At 44.8% G+C, this 21854-nt stretch overlaps 1 protein-coding gene across 1 annotated transcript in view; it reads right to left on the bottom strand.

Annotated features, from left to right (window-relative positions):
- LOC146207551 (GRIP1-associated protein 1-like) overlaps positions 1-21854 on the bottom strand; it is a 37829-nt gene that overhangs the window by 2715 nt on the left and 13260 nt on the right. The window contains exons 12-21 of the mRNA XM_084588417.1: positions 18720-18854; positions 17915-18010; positions 16066-16212; positions 11849-12073; positions 11090-11221; positions 10844-10946; positions 6688-6839; positions 4055-4174; positions 3703-3796; positions 1868-2031 (exon numbers count right to left, since the gene is read on the bottom strand). Coding sequence (XP_084444543.1) covers positions 1868-2031; positions 3703-3796; positions 4055-4174; positions 6688-6839; positions 10844-10946; positions 11090-11221; positions 11849-12073; positions 16066-16212; positions 17915-18010; positions 18720-18854 — 1368 coding nt within the window. The remainder of the gene's footprint in view (positions 1-1867; positions 2032-3702; positions 3797-4054; positions 4175-6687; positions 6840-10843; positions 10947-11089; positions 11222-11848; positions 12074-16065; positions 16213-17914; positions 18011-18719; positions 18855-21854) is intronic.

Genomic DNA, 21854 nt, shown 5'->3' with positions numbered 1-21854 from the left:
GTGCTTTTAGAAGGTGAAGGTAGGTGAGGGAGGGGCAGTCGATGAAGGGTGGCAGTAGGTAGATGGGCAGCCGTCTAGCAATGAAAGGTTGGTAAAAAGTGGCTGGTGCTTCTGAATGTGAAGGTGTAGGTCTATATAGGGTGGAGGATCTTCACTTGAGCTCCGGCTTCACTGTAACACACATCAGATTACTGGAGGAAGGAAGGGGTACAATAGCATTGCTTTCACAGTAAAAATCAAAGGCGTGCTAATGGCAATGCAATTCAGGAATGGCTGGAGACACTGGATGTATCATATCTGTGCTGCAGCAGCAGTATGTATAAATGCTGACTTTTCCATTATGTTTGGCTTAACCTGTTCTGAATTATACCCACTGACCACTGCAAGCCCATTGATGACACTCATCTAACCTTAGTTGAGAGGTTAAAGAACACCCAAGGAAGGAACCCAGAACACGAGTTACAGTGCTTTAGTTAGACTTGAAGCGAAAGCTTCACTGACCTAGTTGAACCAAGGTAATCTGCTCCTGGCATTTGACCTTCAAGCAGAGGAGTGGAGGTGTTTCAGCCATGTGACGCACCATGCGACACGCCTAGCAGTTTCTCGCTATGCATGAAGCAAGTCCTCCGGAACCGTCATCATCGTTGGGATGACCTTATAAACGATGCGCTCAATCTATCATCCAGCTGACATTGCCGGACATGCTAAGGAATTAGCTAGAAGTAGGGAAAGTAAACATGCTAAGATAGCAGAAGAGACCGACGAAGAACGGAGTGTCGACTGGCTCTTAAAGCTTTTACTTGCATAACCAGGCTTAGCTGCACCAATTTTTTCATCCTGGCCAATTCTGCCAGTATAGATATATGTATAGGTATAAGATATTACTGATGCTGTTTGATTCAAGTGTAGGTTTTCCACAAATCATTCAGAGGGGATTTGCTAACGCCTGAATTGAGAGGAGATTGATTGACAGTTTTACCCAATCGCACGCTTCAACTGTGTGGCCTAAGGTTATTGTTTCCTAGTCAGCAAGCTAGACTAGTTAAATCTTTAATTTATTCAGGAGTATACTATTCAGGCAGGCAGTTCGTATGTTCCGAAGATTCGTTAAGCTATCTGTTTTCAGGTACAACAATATCTTGCAAGTGTTCAAATTCTACCTCAAAAATATTTTGCAAATAAAACTTTATGTGAAACTTTAATGAAGCTAATATTATTAAAGAGTGCTTTTAATTAGTTTCATCTTGATGTAATTTTATACCTCAAAATTCTTGGACCATGAAGCTTTAATGAAAACTCATAAAATAAGGCCATTTTTCCTATGATGGGGAAGAGATAAAGCACTCACAAAGGTTCCACATCAACGCACCCATCTTATTTTTCCTCTCAAAAACTAGTATGGTTTGGTTTGGTTGATACGGTTTAAAGTACCAAAGCGATTCAGGTTATGAGAAACGCCGTAGTGGAGGGCATCGGAAATGTCGACCACCTGGGGTACTTTAATGTGCACTGATATCGCATAGCATAGAGACGCCTTGCTTTTCACCTTCGTCAAAAAGCGGCAGCCACAGCCGGGATTCAATCCCGCATCCTTTGGCACAGAAGTAGAGCGCCGTAACCACTGCACTACCACGGCAGGGCTCTTTTCAAATATAGGCATGCTTTCTCTTTTGATCACACTTTTTCGTTTTTGTTCTTGTTTCAGGCATGATATCAGTGTAACTCACTCACAGTTTTGTTATTTGCTTTTGAAAATGTATAGCACCCACCCCAACCTCTACATCTCTTCGATAATTTCTGTACCGCCTACAACAATGGTCACACAGGGCACCACTGGTGCCCGAACAAACAAACTAAACGAACTTGCCTTCTGCAGGTGCATGTTCTTTGTAAGCGTCTCCTCAAGCATCCGCTGCATGCGCCGGTTTATTTCCTTGAGGTTCTCATCTCCCTTGTCCTTGATGAAGTCCACGAGTCGCTTGACTGTGAGCTTCTCTGTGGATGACGGGTGATGGCTGCCTGAGGAAGGTTCTGTGAGATTGCCCAGGGATAGGGGGAAGAGAGGTGGCCAGTGAGGCAGCAGACCAAAAGATGATGCACCAGGCTCGGGTCATGGCATTGTGAATTTGATGCAAAGGTCACTTCTCAAAACACATCATGGGCAGAAGCAGCAGAAAATAAATCACTTGGACTGCAGTTTTTCACTTGAGGCTAATAAAAATGAAAATGAGATCAAACAGGAGACAACGCGCGGAGATAATAGAGAAATGACAGGAGTTACGTTAAAGGGGAAATGTACCACAATGGATTAGGGAACAAACAGAATATTGTAACACTATTGATGTTACTACGTAGTCTGTAACAATATCTTAGCTGAAGTCAAAGACAAAATGGACAAGGGTAGGTAGGCATGCAAGGCAGAAAATAAACTATCGATGATTCCCCAGTATGATGAAATGGATTCCAAAAGAAGGTAAATGTAGCATGGGGTGAAAAAGTGTTAGGTGGGCTGATGACAATAAGAAGTTTGTGGGGATAGAATGACCATAACTGGCACACTACAGAGATAAATAGAATGGCTTTTTCCCTGCAGTGTACATGGTCTGCTGCTGCTGATAACTATGATGTCCATTGACAGGCGTAAAAGTACATTGCATTATACCCTCCTGTCATTTCGTGCCACCAACACATTCCTGTTATATTATGAGATATGCCATGTTGTTAGGGTGTTTTCAGGCAAAAACCTTTCCTAACTCATGAGTGGCACGATCACCTGCCGTCCCCATGAAAATGTAGGGGGCGCAACTGTGCCTCAGCGGAGGATATGAGAGGAAGAGGGATGCGGTAGGTGGTGGATGCATGATGACAACGGGGGAGGAGGAAGCGTTGCGGCCACAGCCGCGTATCGACCACTGCCGCACACCATCTGCCGGCAGATCTGAAGACCAAGCAGCGCAACAAGTGCACACCATCACCGCCAAGTGGAGCTGTTGACCTCAAATCTGCCACAGAAGAAGCCACTCTTCTGCCCTGTGTCAACTGCGGGGGTGCCCTTTTTGACCAATGAGACTTCCGCAAACTGAGCTCGTCATCCAAGGAAGGAGCAGCAGCCCCACGACCGTGGCTGGATTCATGGCGCGTCGCAGCCCTTGTCCGGGTAAATTTTTGCCTCAAGTAAAAAAATATCCCCCCCCCCCCTCTATCTCTCTCTCCTAACCTGGGAGGGGAAGGGAAATTGGCGGGAGCGTCGGATGGAAGATGATAGGTTCTTTCATGTGCCAAGCCTTCTTCCAACCTGACAACAAGACCAGTAAATAAATTGACTAGAAGTATGTCTAAAAAAACAGTTCTGTCGAATAAGTACTACAGCAGAACTAGAGCTAAAGGCTTTTGCCTTATCGCTCTTAAGGGTCTTAAGTGCTTCCTAGAATTTTCATGGCGGGTGCCATGTAAAATTGAAAAGAAGAGCAGTTTTTACTTCTATAAGCACAAGGGCAGCTCTCATTTTAATACAGCATTGCTACAATTTGCCTCATCGCCATTTTGACGTGTTCAGAAAAATAAGTGCACACTTCATTCATGGTATTATATAAAAAGCCACCATTTGTACAGGAACAAAATAGGCAACAAAATAAGTCTTCCAACACTCATGAATATAGCAGTACCGTGCAGCCAACAAAAAGGCACTAACAGGCACCTTACCATACTTGCCGTCCATGCAGTAGTACTGAATTATGGCCGTCTTGTTAACCAAGTCATCAGCCATGGAAGAATTGCTCACTTCAAGGTGATTAATCTGGAAGCAGACAAAAGAAATGAAGTGAAAATGTTGAACAGGCTCACAAGGCTCTATCTGTCTCAAACATTTTGCCTATCCTCTCAATGTAACAATTACAGCAGTAAAGCCCAATCAATCTGAGCAACCTACATGAAGATATGCCGTTAAAAAAAATGGAGTCATGACTCATGATAGCTTTACAAGTATGCACGAAGCAAAGAAGTGAGCAAACGTTCAGATGCCAGTGACTCGCAAGCAGTGAGCGACTACACAAACCTTTTCCTCCAAGATCCACTTCTCCTCTTGCAGGGCTGCCAGCCGGCTGACCAGATCGTTGTTCTCCTGCTCCAGGAGGCCAGGGGATGCCTTGCTCGGAGGAAGAGGAGGAGGAGGAGCCTGGTACATAGAAGGGTTGTCCCATCAAAGAGTACAAATACAATTTCTCTCTTACAAGGCCACACCCAAGTATTCCAAGCAACACAACGCGCGCTCTCCCACTTTTCGAGAGCACAACTCTGAGGACAGCACCACAGACACTACTCTGAGGACAGCACCACAGACACTACACGCATGAGCCACGGACAGTACCGCATACAAAGCATGTCATCTTTAATTGTTTTTAATAAAATTTGAGGCTCTGAATGCCACCTATGTCGAACTATATATTAATTATGTTTCACCTGTTTGCCATAAAGAGGTGCAATTGTAGATGCAAAGTTTTCTGTCTACACCAATGATTGTAAGGTTACATGCAGCTTCTGCCTGAATTACCACAATAAACTTGTACGCTCCAGCATACTGGCAGCATATCATGGATAGAAACAGTGACCCCAGATGGTTGAAATTGAAATTGAAGTTGAAAGTTTATTTTCAAATCAAAAAACAACATACAACAATATACAGCGAGAGGTCCCATGGTATAAGACCGCAGGTGGGACCTCCCATGGTAATAGATTTCGATAGGAAACTTAAAGAATAATATTATTGAAAGGAAAATTGTTATATGAAGCAATAATGGAAACAAATAACAAAATACATAGCAAAAAGTGCATATCAGACAGATTTAGACACAAAAACAGAATACAGAAAAAGGTACAAAAAATACACTAACAAACTCCGTGACACAAAAGTTAAATGACATAGAAATCACAAATTAAGAAGAAAAATCAAAGAAAGTGTATTAGTTTGCTTAATGTCGAAATTCAAAGAATTCCAAAATGATATTAACGAAAATTGAAGGCATTGTTTCCCGTAATTAGTACTGACCTTAGGTAGTAGAAAATTACGTAGAGCGAACCACTGTTGTTTTTGATCATGCCGGGACGAAAAATGCTAGCTGATAGTGAACAATCTTAAAGAATAGAATACTAATATATTATAAAGATAAAGACCCGAGATGGGTAGAACATTTAAATCCATGAACAAAATATTCGACGGTGACATTCGAGGGGAGGAGGTTATGATGCGTATGGCTAGATTTTGTAGTTTTATTAATGGCCAAAGATGAACATGATAGGCATTACCCCAGGATGAAATGCCGTAGTTTAAGTGACTGTGGAGAAATGCGTAGTAAAGTGATAGTAACGTGAACTCAATGGATAGTAATAGTGGACTCAATGAGACCACTGCATGGTTCAAACGCATGCAGACACTTTCAAAACCAACTCAAAGAAGTTTATCAAGGTTCTCATGTTGTAACTCCTACGGCAGCAGGTTCTTCCTGCAGCTATCATTTGGCCGAACTGCAAAGTCACGTAGCATTTTGTTTCTGCAGCAATAAATTTTACCGTTGCCCATTTCAGGAACTTGCCTGGTGTACTTCCTATACAACGATGCATCTTATGTTAGTTTTCTTTTTTTTCCCGCAATGTTCATAGGTGAACTTTATGATATGGTAGCGGTAGCGACTTCTGCGATTACAATATCTATGGTCGTCTCACAGGCACAATGCCACAAGATGGCGGCGTCCACTCTCCTCGTCCTTTCCATACTGCCATGACAAGTCAAAGCAAGCCGACTCACTTTTCCAGTTGCGATTTACAACATAGTTTGGTGGCTAATGTATATGTGTTTTCTAATTCCTGCGTGTGTTTTGCCGCGTACGTGCATCAGAGCGGCCGAACGCAGCGACGATCATCGCAGTGATCATGAGTGTGAAGATAGCGCCTCAGCGCTGCCACGAGAAACCCGCGAATGTGTCCCAAGGTGAAGCCTTTCAAGACCTTGAGTAATTATAGTGTCACTGCTCTCACTGTGCGGGAGTTTTTTAGACCAGTGTGTTGCCTTTTCTTCTTTTTTTCTATCATTCACATATAACAAATTTTCTTTCAGGCACATAGCACGGAATGGTCGAGCAAGCATGTATAGTCAAGCCCTATTGACTTAACCTGGGTAAATTGAGGTGCGTCTTATACCAAGGGCGTGTCTTATATACCTAATGTTTTGTTAAAAGCCTATAAGTATGAGGGTACTTCTTATACACCGGAAAATATGGCAGGCTGAAATTTGTTTCGATCCACATATAATACGAGGCAGAAATCTGACATGATGAAATTAAGAAAAAAAAAACTCTTGTTATATGCGGGTTTTTTTTTACGGTACTTCACAACAGGCAGTGCCTCCAACTGCACAACCAGTTTTCGATTTCCTGCTCTTTGCTCCTTCAATTTTGTTTTACCTATGTTCAAAATACCCAAATACCAGGCACTTATCATTCTCAAAGCAAAAAAAAAAAAAAAAGCGTGAGAAAAGTCATGTGACATGCCACCACAGTCACAAGCATGTGAGAGTCCACTGGTGGCTACTTTTATACAATGTAACCAAGCAGCCTACCCACACTGGTGGCAACACTGAGTTACCATATGTCCCCATATCTTCCTGTACATCCTTAGCACCAGCAGGCGACCTACCTGCTCGCCATTCAGCGACACTGCTCCATTGCTATTGTTGTTTGTGCTATCCTTGGAGTTCTCATTGTTGCCAGAGACATAGCTCCAAGAGCCGATGCTGCTTGAGTCGCCTCGCTGCCGTTCCTCACAGCTAATAGGCTGGAACAGGTCATCTGCACACACACGACATGAAACCAGAGGAGAATATGCACTATCAGCAATTACGCGGGTAGGAGGTTGTCTCGCGACGCAAACTAATTGAACTTAACGTCTATAATGTAAAACGCAGCGGATCTACACTTCCGTATATAGAGGCATGAGGCACAGGCTGAGAAAATCTTGAACCCACTGAAAAAACCAACGGGTATCCAATGGCATTAGGGATGGAACTTTTTATCTTCCAATATGCAAGGCTTATTCTCCACCACAAGGTCACCACTTCGGTAAAAGAAATTCTGATTCTGTTCAAATTCTGATTGCATTGTCTTTCACTCACCAGTCTATTTCAATTATGATCCTATTCTTATTCCATTCCTATCCATCATCACTTCTGTGATCCATTTCTGCAAAGTCATGGTTAGTAGGGCACCTCTCTCCTATCCCCCTCCAAGTGGCAGGAAGAGAGGCCTCACTAAGCATGGTGCAAAGCCACCTGCCACACCCTGCCACAGTCGTAATGCAGAGCCTTCACACAGATGCTAATGCCGGACATTTTACATTATACAGCAACAGAAGTCACTTCATAAAAAAGTGAGAGTATTAAAGGGGCAATGAAAGAAAAAAAGTCAAACCAGTGCTCTTTTCAAGTAGGATAACATGATTCTGTTTAGTAACCTCAGCCTTCAACTCATTTCATGTATAATGCCATATATGCTTCATTTGCAGCTACCCTCGCACTACAGGGTACTATTTCATTGTTTGTATCTAATACATATTTAAATATGAATAGCACACACACATACATTTTGGGGGTAATTCTGTTAAGACGAAAAAATATTCTATTCCTTCAAGTCTCTCTTAAAGGAAGCCCACTGCAATGTACCGGTTAAGAGTAAATCGGTTACGACAGGCAGTGGCCGATTCCACAGCACTGACACCCATGAATGGCATGCTGCCAGTATATTGCTAAAAGACCCTTTTCCCCAGCATATCACCTCAAAAGAGCCGAACGCCAACAAAGCAGAGATTTTGGACCCACTGAAAAACAAGGGAGTACCTAGCGGCACTTGGGTTGGAGCCCAGCATCTCCCGAATACCCAGCAGACACTCTACCACAAGGCCACGACTTTCCAGTGAAACAATCTCCAATCAATTTTTTTTTCTTTTCTATATATATATTTTTTTTTCCACGACTTGATTTTTGAAGCTACGAGTGCTCTGAAGGTGTCCGCAGAGTAGCCGAGCTCCTCTCAATTTTGCTTCTTCTGCAGCACAGCTGTCAATTCTACAAGCTGTCACACCATGTACAAAATCTATTACACTTGTCAAGAGCCCTCGAGCGGTCTGCTGAGGAGCAAATGAAGCGAGGTACTTTCGAGGATGCTTTCGCGATTTGCAAGAAGCCTGTGTCTGTGCCGTTCAGAACTCTATACATCCGCTCATCAGTGAAAGCCAGTAGCCGGTTCAGAACTTCAATTCCTCCATACAACAATGCGTGAGCACTCTGCTAGACAAGTGTTGACTCTATACAGTTGAGGAAACATGGACCATGCTTCGAGGGCTATAATTTTTCTTATGCAATGTCTAGCAAAAGGTGACTTAATACCTGACACATATCAAGAAATACTTACTTTCGCCCTTGCGCATAATGGCAGGAAACATACCTATTTCTATTACACAAAGTGAAAGAAGAGTTTGAACATGGAAGCGTGGTCTATTTCATTCTGTCCATCAACCACAAACAATGCCTATCATGCGGTGCCTCTATATGTGTGTGTGTGTGTGTGTGTGTGTGTGTGTGTGTGTGTGTGTGTGTGTGTGTGTGTGTGTGTGTGTGTGTGTGTGTGTGTGTGTGTGTGTGTGTGTGTGTGCGTGCGTGTGTGCACGTGTGTGAGTTTGCGCGCGTGCGCGTGTGTGCGTGCGTGTGTGTGTGTGTGTCATACCTGCCAACCTAGCAAAATGAAAATTCAGGAGACCACCGCGGTGAGAGGGGGGGGGGGCTTTTTTTTACATTTTCGAGAACATTTTCCAAAATAGCGGTCCCGAGTGCACGCGGCAGGTTGTGTTCGACAAGGAATCCCATGAAGAGGCACTCTGCACAGATAACACTGTCTTCACCATTGTTTTGGAAGAAATTGCCGATGATGCCCTGCACTTCTGCAGCACAAACATTTTTCTTACGCTTTTGTGAAGCGATGTGTATCTAGATTTCGCTCTTGCCACCATGTGAAACATTCAAATCACAGGCGCATGTAGTACAGAATCCATACTTGTCACCTTTTCACGAACTGTCAAAGCATGGAAACTCAGTCATGTACGATTTCCGAAATATTTGCAAGTACTTCTCCTTGGCTTTCAAAAGCACCATTAATCGTTCAGACTCCGGGAAACACATAGTAGTTCGCCGTTCCGCGCTTCACTTGACGACCTGAGAAAGCCAAAGGAAGCCTAGGTGCGGCTAGCACACCCACGATCATATATAATGACCGAATTGTTAAATGCGTGAGCAAGCCTGAGACAAGCCAATCTGAAAAATCCAATATGGCAGTGCCCATCGGTTGATCGCGTTATTAATCACGTTCGTGGTGGTGCCGGCAAGCGCTACCTCTATTCAAGGTGCATGCTGGCGGCTAACTGCTCCCGCACTGCTTTACGGCATGGTTACTATATTATAGGAGTTATAGAATTATAACTATAATGTGAAAAAAAAAGGAATTAAAAAAATTGAGAAAAAAATGCTAGGCTGTGGCGGTTATTTTTCAGGAGATCTGAGGTTGAGTCCGTACAATGTAATCAAAATTCGAGAGACTCCCGGACAATTCGGGAGAGTTGGCAGGTATGATATATAATTTCTATACCGCCTCCCTCTTCCACAAACCTGTTCTGCCACTCCCATCGACACCAATCTTCCTACGCCTCAGCAAACACAACTTCTTGCTTTACTTCAACAGTTCAGGTCCTCCTTCAACTCCCATCAAAATTCCCTGGGCCAAAGTTCAACTGTCACTCATCGGATCGACACGACAGCCAATGCACCACTGCGACAGCAGCGCTATCGTGTGTCTGCAACTGAGCACCAGGTGATTGAAGAGCAAGTAAACCAGATGCTTCAAAACGGCATCATTCAGCCCTCAAACAGCCCTTCCACTTTGCCTGTTGTGTTCGTAAGAAAGAAGGATGGCTGCATCCGCTTCTGTGCAGATTACCACCGACTTAATAAGATTACGAAGAAAGGCATCTATTCTCTTCCGCGCACTGATGACTTGCAAGGTGTTGATTCTTTTCCTCTCTAGATTTACGTTTCGAGTACTGGTAAGTCCCGATGGAAGAGGCCGACCGCTCTAAAACCGCCTTTGTTACTCCCGACGGCCTGTACGAATTTACTGTTACACCTTTCGGCCTTTGGAATGCTCCTGCTACATTTGAGAGAATGATGGACACCATTTTGCATGGAATAAAATGGAAGACCTGCCTCAGCTATCTTGACGACATAGCTGTCTTTTTTCCCAACTTCGACACTCATCTCTACCGCCTGCAGCACGTCCTGACCTGCCTTTCTGATGCCGGCTTGCAGCTCAATTAAAATAACTTTGTTTTGCTGCTCGTCAACTGACCATTTTAGGGCCCATTGTCTCCAAGGAAGGAGTTTCTCTAGACACGGCCAAACCTCGTGCTGTCGCTGCCTTTCCAGAGCCGAGCTTCCTAGGCCCTTGCTCCTACTTTCAGTAACAATACTAAGCTTCCGCTTTGTGGACTGATATCAAGAGTACAGTTCTTTGAAAAATTTCTCTGCATTAAGAAACAGTGAAACCTAATATTACTGTTTGGTTGATTCCTGAAATAAGAAAGGAACCCGCTGAGAGCTATCAATGTGTCTTCGAAACTGAGAAGGACTTCCCCTAAACCGTCAAGCATCTAAGATGTTTGAACGAGACTTCTTTTCTACAGCCAAAGTACAATGAGCAGACCGAAATCTCACATTGAAAGTGACAAAGGCTCAGCATATGCACTAACTCACCAGACCGTCCCAGACTGGAATCATTGAGGATTTCCTGCAACCTCTCCTGCAGCTTGTCGGCCCTCCTCCTTTCTGTTTGGAGTTGTCGCTTCAGCTCTTTCACCTGATACCGGCAGGAAAGAAGACTTCAACATAACAGGCAAATCAAGAACTCAAAGATACTCTCCTGCTAAGCTGACAAGCAGAGGCAAATGGCAGGAAATGAGCTCTGCAAGAGAACAGGTCATCAAACCAGCCAGCACTCACCATTGACAGGCCTTTCTTGTCCTGAATTTTGCGCTCCTCCACACCGTCCTTGATTTCCTGCTTCAGCCTTTTCACTTCATCCTCAAACTCGCACTTCTGGGTGTTGGAGATCTCCAGCTGGATGGTCAAATCCTGAAGGAGCAAAGAGGATGTAACAACAACTCGCAGCACAAAGTCTTTCAAGTGGATGCTAGGCAAAAACACAGACAGGGTCAGAAAAGCTCACTTTGAAATTGTAACAAGTTCAACTTTCCAGTTTGGTTTTGTGCAAACTTCCACACAAACTTAAACGCCAGTGGTAGAACTGATTAACTCGGGGATGCTCCTGTGCACTAGCTTCAACAAACCCGACAAATCACTAAACACGACTTCTGTATGTAAATGAGCAAGAAGCACCTTTCCTTTATTTGGCAGAATGACACACACAGTGAGTTGACTCACAGTGTGTTCACCTATGCATGAATAGGGCTTCACCTGGACCAAATATTCCATCTGTGAGTAGCACTGTACATAAAAAAATTTTTGTGTTTGTGCCTTACAAAGCACTATATATAAGCCATATATGTGCAAGCATAAGACAGCAACAAGCCCAAAGGTCAGTTCAAGCAAAAACAAATTAGACAGAAGACAGGCGAAATTTCAAACAGTGATATAGGCTAGCTCGAACAGCCAGCTTATACCTGTGTGCAATTAGATCCTTGCCCCTCCAATGTAGCACAGAGGGTGAAATAAATGAAACATGAAATGCCCTTTCCCCACCTTGATGGCATCATCGAGCTGCCCCTTGAGGCGGCTGTAGTCCTGGGACAGGCGTGTCCGGCACTCGTCGAGCTCCTTGCGGGAGGCCTCGATGGCTGCCTGCAGCTCGTCCACCTGTGCCTGGGCCTCAGCACGCAGCTGCACCACTTCCTCCTTGAGCGAGGGCAACAGCCGCTTGTACATTGCCAGAGCTGCCTCGTTCTCAGCTGCCTTGGCTGACCGTTCCTGTGGGCAACATGCACGGGAAGGCTCCGTCACTCAACTACCCTCAGCAGACAGCCAACTTAATCACCCCTTCAGCTGCTGCCGTGTGCACAGTTGTCCACATGGCATAGCACACTGTTTATGTATGCCCATGAACAAAAGTGGAGAGAAAAAGAGGCTAAGCAAATCGACAGAACTGCTAGCCAGCAATTTTTGGCGGTGCAGTGGCTTTTTTTCAGATATGAATAAAGTGCCACCCCCAATACGCTTGCTTGCCTATTGTACATAGCCAAAAAGCAACAGCAGTGATTTGCGTGAATTTTGTTGTGTCTGCGTGCTATTTCTATAATAACGCTATTTAATTGCTAAAAATGTTTGTTTTCAGTTCATTCTTCTGCTCACAGCAGAGCTTAGTTTCTAAGCTTTGCAACATTTTGTCATTCCGTTAAGTGATGCAGTGATGCCCATACAGTCAGATGAGCTAACACACACGTCCTGTACAGCGTCCCCCTTCCCTTTACCCCACTAAACATACTGTGAAATAAAAAAAAAAGCACGCCCTGCATACATGCACATAGCAATGTAAAACGATTGCAGGTTCTGCAATAAAAGAACGTAGACAGCCCTGTCTGCTAAGCTAACCACAGGATTCTTCTATCCTGCACAGCCAAGATTGCTGTGGGTTAAGTGACTGCCATGCCAAGAAAATACAGTACAACCTCGATAATTCGAACTCGGTTAATTCGAAATCCCGGATAATTCGAAGGTTTTCTGCGGTCCCGTATTTTCCAATGTAAATTTGGCCGGATAATTCGAACAGGCGGCCTGCGCCAGCCCGGTTAATTCGAAAATTTGGACTGCTATGCGGCAATGCCTGATCCATGTTTCGCCGCAAACCCGGCGAAACGACGGCCCTACGGTGCCGTGAGGCAAAGCCACATAGTAATGGTGATGATTTATAGGCGAAGCGCCCCAGCCGGAGCACTCTCGCCGAAACACGCGCCTGCAGAGGAGAAGACGTGCTTCACTGCAACACGGCGGGCATACCGGTTTTTATCACGTGACCTCGCCCCCACTCCATCCCTTGGTGTGCTTCGCCCACTCTTCCCCCGCGCCTCCGACGCTGCAAGTGCGCCACCACCACCGCCGCGCCGGTCTCGCCTGCGCCATTTCTTTGTGTTGTGCGCTGTGGTTAGGGGTCGGCTACTGTGCCGTTTTTTTGGGCGGGACTGTGCAGAAGTGCTAGCTTTGTGACCGTAGCAGTGCAGAAATGCCAAAGTACAAGACTTTAACGCTGCAGCAGAAGTTCTGCTTGATCCAGAAAGCAGGCAAGAGCGCTTGTTCGAAGACCGAGTTGGCCAAAAGGCATGGCGTGCCCCTCTCGACGTTGTCCACAATATTGAGCAACAAGTCAAAAATACTAGAGGCTTACGGCAAGACCTATTCTTCGAAGCGGTCACGAGTGCGGGCTCCCACGTATCAAGATGTGGAAGCTGCTCTGCTTCGCTGGCTGCAGAAAGCAAACGCTGCCCACCTTCCCGTCAATGGAACGCTACTGCGGGAGAAGGCCAACGACCTAGCTCTACAACTTGGGCACGAGGAATTTAAGTGCAGCAATGGATGGTTTTGCCGTTTTAAAAAACGCAATAATTTAACCTTTCTCACCGTCTGTGGTGAGAGCGGCAGCACTAACGAGAGCGTTGTCGAGGATTGGAGAAACCACACATTGGCGCCGCTGCTTAGCGAGTACGGTGCAGACGACGTTTACAACCTTGACGAGGCTGCACTTTTTTATAAGATGCTACCAACAAAAACATTCGCAGTGAAGAACACCGCCATCAAGGGTAGGAAACAGGCCAAGGACAGGATTACTGTGCTGTTCGGCGCAAACATGTGCGGTAAACACAAGCTGCCGCTACTGGTCGTCGAGAAGACGGGGAAGCCTCGCTGCTTCAAAAATGCGCGGCTGCCGCCAAAGGATGAACTCGTCTACAGGCACAATAAGAAAGCCTGGATGACAGGTGCAATATTTGAAGAGTACGTGCGGCAACTTGACCGCAAGTTCGCGGCCACGGGCAGGAATGTCCTATTTGTCGTCGACAACTGCCCGGCACATGGCGACATCCCACATCTCCAGGCCATCAGGATGGTATTTTTACCTCCGAACACCACTTCGATCTCACAGCCGATGGACCAAGGCGTCATTCACTACACTAGGAAGATTTATCGGTACCACCTGCTCAGGCGCATGCTCCTTTGCTACGACAATGGCAAGGAGTACTCCATCGACCTCCTCGGAGCCATATGCCTCATGGTGTACGCTTGGAAACAAGTGGAGCCCACATTGATCAGGCGGTGTTTTGAACACGCTGGTTTTTCCAGTGAAAGCACTGTTGATGCCGATGCAGACCACCCATGTACTACTACTCTTGACGAAGAAGGAGCAGAGTATTGCGACCGCATCAATGCGCTCTGCGCAGAGGATGAGTCCAATGCAGTCGGCTTCGCCGAGTATATCAACATTGAGAGCGAAGAGCAGACTGGCTACTCTGACTTGGAGAGTGAGATCACTGCTGGTACGAACATGCGCGATGACAGCGACGATAGCGACGACGACACCGACGAGCCTCCCCGAGCACCTGCTCTTCGTGAAGTTATCGGATCGCTGAACGTTATCCGCAGTTTTGTTGAGTGCCGCGGTGGAAGTTCAGAGATGTTTCGTCTATTTGACCAACTCGAGAGCATGACCTTAGGAGCCGCAAACTACCGGACGCGGCAAACCAGCATCTCTGATTACTTTCAGTAGTAATTCAAAATACGCCGAATAAAGGTAACACGTTCCTGCAACGAATTTTTTTGCCTAAGTCTTATTTCTTGGTGTGTTCGGTTAATTCGAAAACCCGCTTAATTCGAAGATTTCTCGCGGTCCCTATGACTTCGAATTAACGAGGTTGTACTGTATGTCGATGTGTTTTAGTCGTGACAAAAGTGATAACCTCACCTTCAAATCACACTAGACAGGACAAAGCCAACTCTCCACCGAAAACAAGAAGCAATTTGCTTGCTTCAGACAAATTCAGCAATAGTTATCGTACCTGGTGTTTCTTACGTCACTGAGTGAATGCATTGGAATACCTCTCAAAAGAGTGACCATGGCAGTACATGCTTCTGCATAGCAGTACAGCCCAATATGCCGTGCTGTTTCATTCTGGACTTCTAATACTGCTAGTAAAGAAAAAAAACTTCCAAGAGCACTGCACAATCTGCTCTGGAGAAATGCGAAAGCCTGAGCGTTGCTGCTGCACACTGTACATCGCACACCCCTTGTATAGCTTTTGCTAGCAAGGCCAAAGCTCGTGTCGCACAGCGGAAATTTTCTTTCCTTGGCACACGTTCATTGCAGTGCTCCTGCAAGTGTGGATTGAATGGCACACCACCGCTCATGTCATGTGCTCTTTGGCGCGTGTTCGTAATGGGACTGGATGGTAGTGGGTGTTGCTCCTGTCGCGTGGTGTTCCTTGACGCGCGTTCATTGCAGTACTTCTTTCTGTAAGTGTGGGATTGGCGGTATGGCATCGCTCGTTGTCACACCCCCTACGTTGCCATGGAGATGGCAGGAACGCTAAACAAGGAGAAGACATCTCACGGACAGATCTCGGGCATGCAAGATTTTCGCCATGAGCCAAGAAAGGCTTTCACCTTAATAACTGACCGCATGGCCCCCCGAGCGCCAACTTCCTTCACCCTTCAAAGTCCATCACAATTCTGCAACCATCAATGTGCTATAAACAATGGTGTAAACAACCATGGAGAATTAACAGTGGGTGTCCCACACCTCGAAACAAGCTAAGTGGGTTTCTTTTGAACTGTAGATTTCATTCAAGTGAAAAAGAAGACCTTCTTTGAATTCGAGTACAAATGGTAAACAGCATCTCAGAGCCTTACATAGAAAGCTGTGTGTGGGTACCAAGTGCACAAGGAAAGACAGAAATGAACATGAAGGGGAACGAGACCTGCTCGACCAGCAGTGCCTCGTTGAGCTGCTTGAGCTTTTCCTGGAAGTTCAACTCAAGGTCTTGCATGGCCTGTCGGTGCTTGGCCTCCTCCTCCAGTAGGTGGGTGCCCATCTCCTCCACCAGGGCCTTGCGCTTCTCTGCCACCTGCCACATACATGTGCGCACTTCAGCAGCTGCGCGTTTGCAAGTGGTAACACTGTGAAACAAACAACGCCTCGAATTTACCCACCAAGCAAAGCAGCAGAACAACAGAAAGCTAAAGAAATCTACAGGTGCTCGCTCACTCACTCAGCCAGCCCGCCCTAATTAGGCATTGTATGAATTAATGCCCAAATGGCACTAATTATATATTGTATGGAATTCATTCCCAAGTGGCAATGAAATCAGCTTCCTATGACCATCTTTCATGCTGGCCCCCTTTAACTTCTTTCATTTCTACAGCAGTGTTTTCACACACACATGCACAATACCACAGCTCAGCACTACTGTTGAAGCTGAATGCTAACTCGGCACAGGTATAACTCAAAACACTGCACCCAATGTGCTTGAGGGAGCGCACCAGGAAAATCATTGTAACTGCGTACGGGAATGGCCTCGCATAACATCGCACCACCAATGTTACCACTGCGAGAGTCGTCTGCTAGTAGTAGCAAGTGCCATCTTTGGAGCACTACTGAACCTAGCTGGCCTCATGTGCGCGTGCTACCAGATGGCGATAGCATGCTCAGGTAGATCATTATTATCATTATCCTAAGTTATGCTCGTCTTTTTTTTTTCCCTCCATGATGCTCGTACTCGTAATCGTTGGTAGCCATTTTGAGAGGTGTCTGAGCACCTTGTTGTTATTGTTCCTTCATTCCGTCCATGTTCTTGGTGCCCCATCATGATGGGGCGGTATGCAAGCTATAAAGCTGCTTCTAAGCTGAAAGCTTTCAAGTATGTACCACGCTGCCAGCAGGCAGTTTGACGTCAACAAGTTCTGCCTAGTACGTTACTGGAGACAGCGATTACGACTGCAGTGTGGACACAGACTCGAATCAGGTTCCTGATCAAGAGTAGAACTGTATGAACTGCTGTGAACATTATACCACGAAACGCCAGGAGTGATGATGAGGCCGCGTGAGGCAAATAAAGCGCCTCAGCAATTCGTGCTTATGGTGACCTTGTACTTTTATAACAAAGTTAAGCTTTGCTTGAAAGTGATATTTAGGTTATATTTACAATAGTTGGCCTAAGAATCCTGATTTACACGTATTTAAATTTGCTTTTAGCGCTCCAAAACATTTACTCGAAAATTTTACCCGCATAATTATATCACCCCTCAACATCGCATCAATTTTCAGCAAAAAAAAGTGTGCACATTATGAGAGTAAATACGGTATTTATCGTTGTTTTGTTCGTTTTAATTCACACAAATGCTTATGCAATCCTGCCCATAAGTTAACGATCCCCAAAAATGATAAGCAATGATTATATCTCAGTTTCCTTCGTCACTCATGTGACCAAAGCGTGTGTATGATGTTACAGCCGCCGCTGAGCAGCTGAAACCAAAACTGAACAAGAAAAAAAGCTCAATTGTAAATTATTTAGCTAGTGTAAGTGAATTCTGCGTGGTGATCCATGTACACTATCGTCTTGCGCACTATTCCAAAAAAACTTGTAAAAAATTATGGTATCTACTCCTTTAATGTCCCGGAGATTTTTATTTTCTGTTTACAGAGCACAGATATTTAAAACCTTTCTTCAGGTCAACGCACTACATTGTTTCAAAAGCGAAAGTGGGTAAGAAGTGCACTGCTCCCAAAACTATACAAGCATATGAAGCTGACATTTGTAGCTTTCTCACCTTGTTGGCCTCTGAGGCTGCAATGGCACTGCTCCGTGATGCCTCTTCCAATCCATCGATTGTGTTCTGCATGGCAGTCATCTTGGAGCTCATCTCCTGCAAAATGAAACAAAAATAACAACCACATTGCTTCCAAAGACGCTATCATCTACTGTGTGGACACAAACTGCTGCCATTATCTCAACTCAGTGCAATACAAAGAACTCTTATTTCAAAACTCTGTTGTTTTGGACCTCCAGTTTATTTGAACTCACGTTTTTGTTTGATTTGGTTTCGTTTATGGGGTTTAACGTTCCAAAGTGGCTATGAGAGACGCCGTAGTGGAGAACTCCGGAAATTTCGACCACCTGGGGTTCTTTAACGTGCACTGACATCGCACAGAACACGGGTGCCTTGCTTTTCGCCTCCAATGAAAAGTGGCCACCGAGGCCAGGATTCAATCCCACATCCTTGGGAACAGTAGTCGAACGCCATAACCACTGCGTCCCCCCGGGCAGGACCTGACAACCTTAGTATACAGAGTAACGGGTGAAGATGATGACCAGCAACATTTTAATTCTTTCCGAACAAGCTTGTCAGTTGGTATAACAGAAACAAAAAAATAAGAACCTAAATCCTTTTAAACTGGCCCAATCAATGAGGGAATGTGAGCAACCATGTCTCTAAACTACAAGCACCATTGTGCAACAAGATCAATGCAAAGTTGCTCACAAGATATAAAGCTGCGATTTCCTTTGCACAAATCTCGCAGGTGTTTCTGAGAGTCAAAAAGTCCACAAAATCAGAAAGTGGAGAGATGACTCACCTCATTCATTTTAAGAAGATTCTGCGTCTGGGCCTCAGCTTGTTCGCACCTCTGTGTAGTCTCTCTAACGAGCATCTCGAGGGATGCCTTTTCAGCGAGGGTTTGCTGCAGAAGTTCTGGGGACGCGTTGTTTAGCTGGAAGAGACAAGACGGAACACAGGAACCCTGTGTAAATAACTCTCAAAGACACAGCACACGGAGGCCAATGCCTCCTGCACAAATAAAATTGCTCTATTCTGCACCCTATAACACAACAACGCAATGCTTCAAACCTGCTTGTTTGTTTTTCAGGAATGATAACCATTGCTTCTGAGCAGCAGGGTCACTATTTGTATGTCCATTTGTATGTATGTCCACACATGCCAATGCACTGATACAGTGGCGGATTAACTCATACAGAAACGCAGCCGCCGGCTAAAATGTTTCAGACAAGCTTGACTAATTCAGTGTTGCGTGAGACACCCCAAAATACCGCATAGAGCTAATGTGCAAGAGCACACTTTGGATAGAAAGGCTTTTCATGTGCTGGGTATAATAACAAGTTAGGAGTAAAAGAATAATTGTACGAGGCAAGGGATGACAAAATGTTGTTGCTTGCCAAATGTGGTGGATGTGGAGTCATTAGTCAAATTAATTAGAGGCAAAAAGTCAATTAGACATCAAAATAGCCTTAGACGTGCACATAGTATATGGACGTACAAACCGGTAGTGATGTCGGAATTGTGCAGAAGTTGTCAAAATTGTGGCAAAAAAACAGCAAACAAGACGGAAAAAGGGTTGGAATAGATTAAAAAGTGATTAACATTAATTAAGACAAAATTTCCCAAGACACGTGAAAAAAAGGCTGTGCCCATGGTGACGTCATGATAATGGGTTTGCCACGGTGACCGCCACTGCTGACATTATTGCACATCCTAGCAACAGTGTGATGTAATGAGAAAGGGCGGCGGCGCGATGACGTCGTGGGGAAAGAACAGTGGCGCGACGGAAAATAAAACTTCTAGAAAGTTTGTGCATGTCGCACACTTGGATGAGCACTGCATGCAAAGAAGGCATGCCAAGGAACACCAAGCAACATTAGCGAGGGTCTACCGTGCAATCTCACAGTGTGACAGATAGTGCGCCTTCCCTTTCCTGTAAACCAATTATAATTATATAAGGCACTGCTATGAACGGGCGCCAAGGAAAGGAAATTACCACTGTGTGGCACGAGCCCCAGCCTTGCCAGCAAAAGCCTTACAAGGGACGTGCAATATACCGTGTACAGCATCAACGCTAAGGCTTTCGCATTTCTCTAATGTAGATTCTGCAGTGCTCTCAGAATATTTTCTACAGCTTTGCAGAACAACAATTTTTTAAGCAATTTATGACACATTCACTTGAGGCATTAATACCACACTTCGTTTTTAGCACAATCTCTTGACATACTACTAAGAGATAGATTTACAGGAGAAAAAAATATGTTGCACCTCAGTTTTTATGAGCCCCAGATGGTCAGAACTAAGCCAGAACCCTCCACTATGATGCATTTTTTTTTTCTCTCCCTTCTTTCACATCCTTATTTTTCCCTTCCTTTAATGCAGTTTAGGTGTCCACTTTATATGGCGTTTCCCTGCCTAAACTACCGAGGACACCGGGTTAAATCTTAGTTGCAGGAGCCGCATTTTAATGAATGCAAAATGTGAGAAAAACCTGTGTGCTATGAGATATCAGTGCACATTACCCCTTCCCCAACCCCTGTAGACCTACTTAGCCAATATTATTCAGAAGTCTTTCATTATGATGAGACTTCCTTCCTTCTCTCATTCCTTTCACAACTTCCCTTGTGGTGCGATTTAAGTAACCAGTGAGCATGAAACAGTTTTTGCTTTTTTCCTTTCCTCACAGGCAATTTATTAAGTGAGAAAGATGTACCTTTCGTTTCTATAATTGTTTTATTACATTATCAACAGCACCATTATACATATTTCTTCCAGTAAAAAACAATGTCTCCTCTTGAAACTGCTTTGCACATGAGCTTTCATCATCAATGAAGGGAAAACGAGGGTAGAAAATAAAATGCAGTGATTGCTAACTAAATATTGCATTCTTGGTTTTTCATTTGTTTTACGAGCCCTTCCCCTTTCTTCCACTTTCAAGTTCAACAAATATCGGCCTCAAATATAGATTCAAAATTGATCAAACTCCTTGCAAATGCTCCAAGTCAACAGAAAATGAGCCCAGTTAGACTAATTTAATGACGGTAACCAATTTGAATAGCTGTGTTCCCCCCAACCACGGCAGTCCAGACAGGAAGAGAAAACCTCGTTTTTCCAAACAGCAGCCCGACAAGGACAACACGAAGAGAGAGAAAACACAAACAGGTGCACACTACCAACTGTAATACAAACAAAGGAACCCGAACTTTCTCTTTCACACCCAAGCACAACTTCCTCCTCTACACCCAAGCACATCTAACTCGCACTGCTCTTCTATCCCCTGCAGATATGTCTAGCAAACAATAAAAGTTAGCAACTCTGAAATCCAAAGTAGCATCCAAGCAACGAAGACGCCACCACTCACATCGTCCAAGCAAGGAAACCAAGAAAGTCACAGCTTCCACCACTTAGACACAAACCAAAAACCCCCGCACATCCCTCACAACAATTCATAAGAAACCTTCAAGAAATGAAATTTCACTTCTGCATAATGCAAGAGAGGCATCACTGACACATGTGCTGCCTTTCTTTTGCATCCAATACACCTCTAATATTTAACAGGCAACCTGATCCCGACTCCTACCTAAGATCCTGAGCGTACCAAGCGATGGCTCACACTTGCATTTTTGACAATGAGGAGGCGAATTCAACCCCTTTCCATTCTCTGAAGACTTCCCATGCTCTCTTGCTCTATCACCGATACACCGCCCAATCTGCCCTGTATATACCTTTCCACACGTGAGCGGAATCTCCTACACCACTCCCACCTCGCAGGCTACATTACACTTGCCATGCCTCTTCTCACACTGTACTTTCTTATTATTCCCTATTTTTTCACACATTCAGCTCAGTTTTTTGGCACAGAGAACACTACCGGTACATCATACCTGCCTACCACCTTCTTCAGGCAATACACCATTCTGTGTATGTAAGGGAT

The sequence above is a fragment of the Amblyomma maculatum genome, chromosome 1 (genome assembly GCF_055883805.1).
Source record: "Amblyomma maculatum isolate TAMU_Amacu chromosome 1, ASM5588380v1, whole genome shotgun sequence".
Taxonomy (NCBI): domain Eukaryota; kingdom Metazoa; phylum Arthropoda; class Arachnida; order Ixodida; family Ixodidae; genus Amblyomma; species Amblyomma maculatum.
This window is presented reverse-complemented; position numbering and strand designations above follow the sequence as displayed.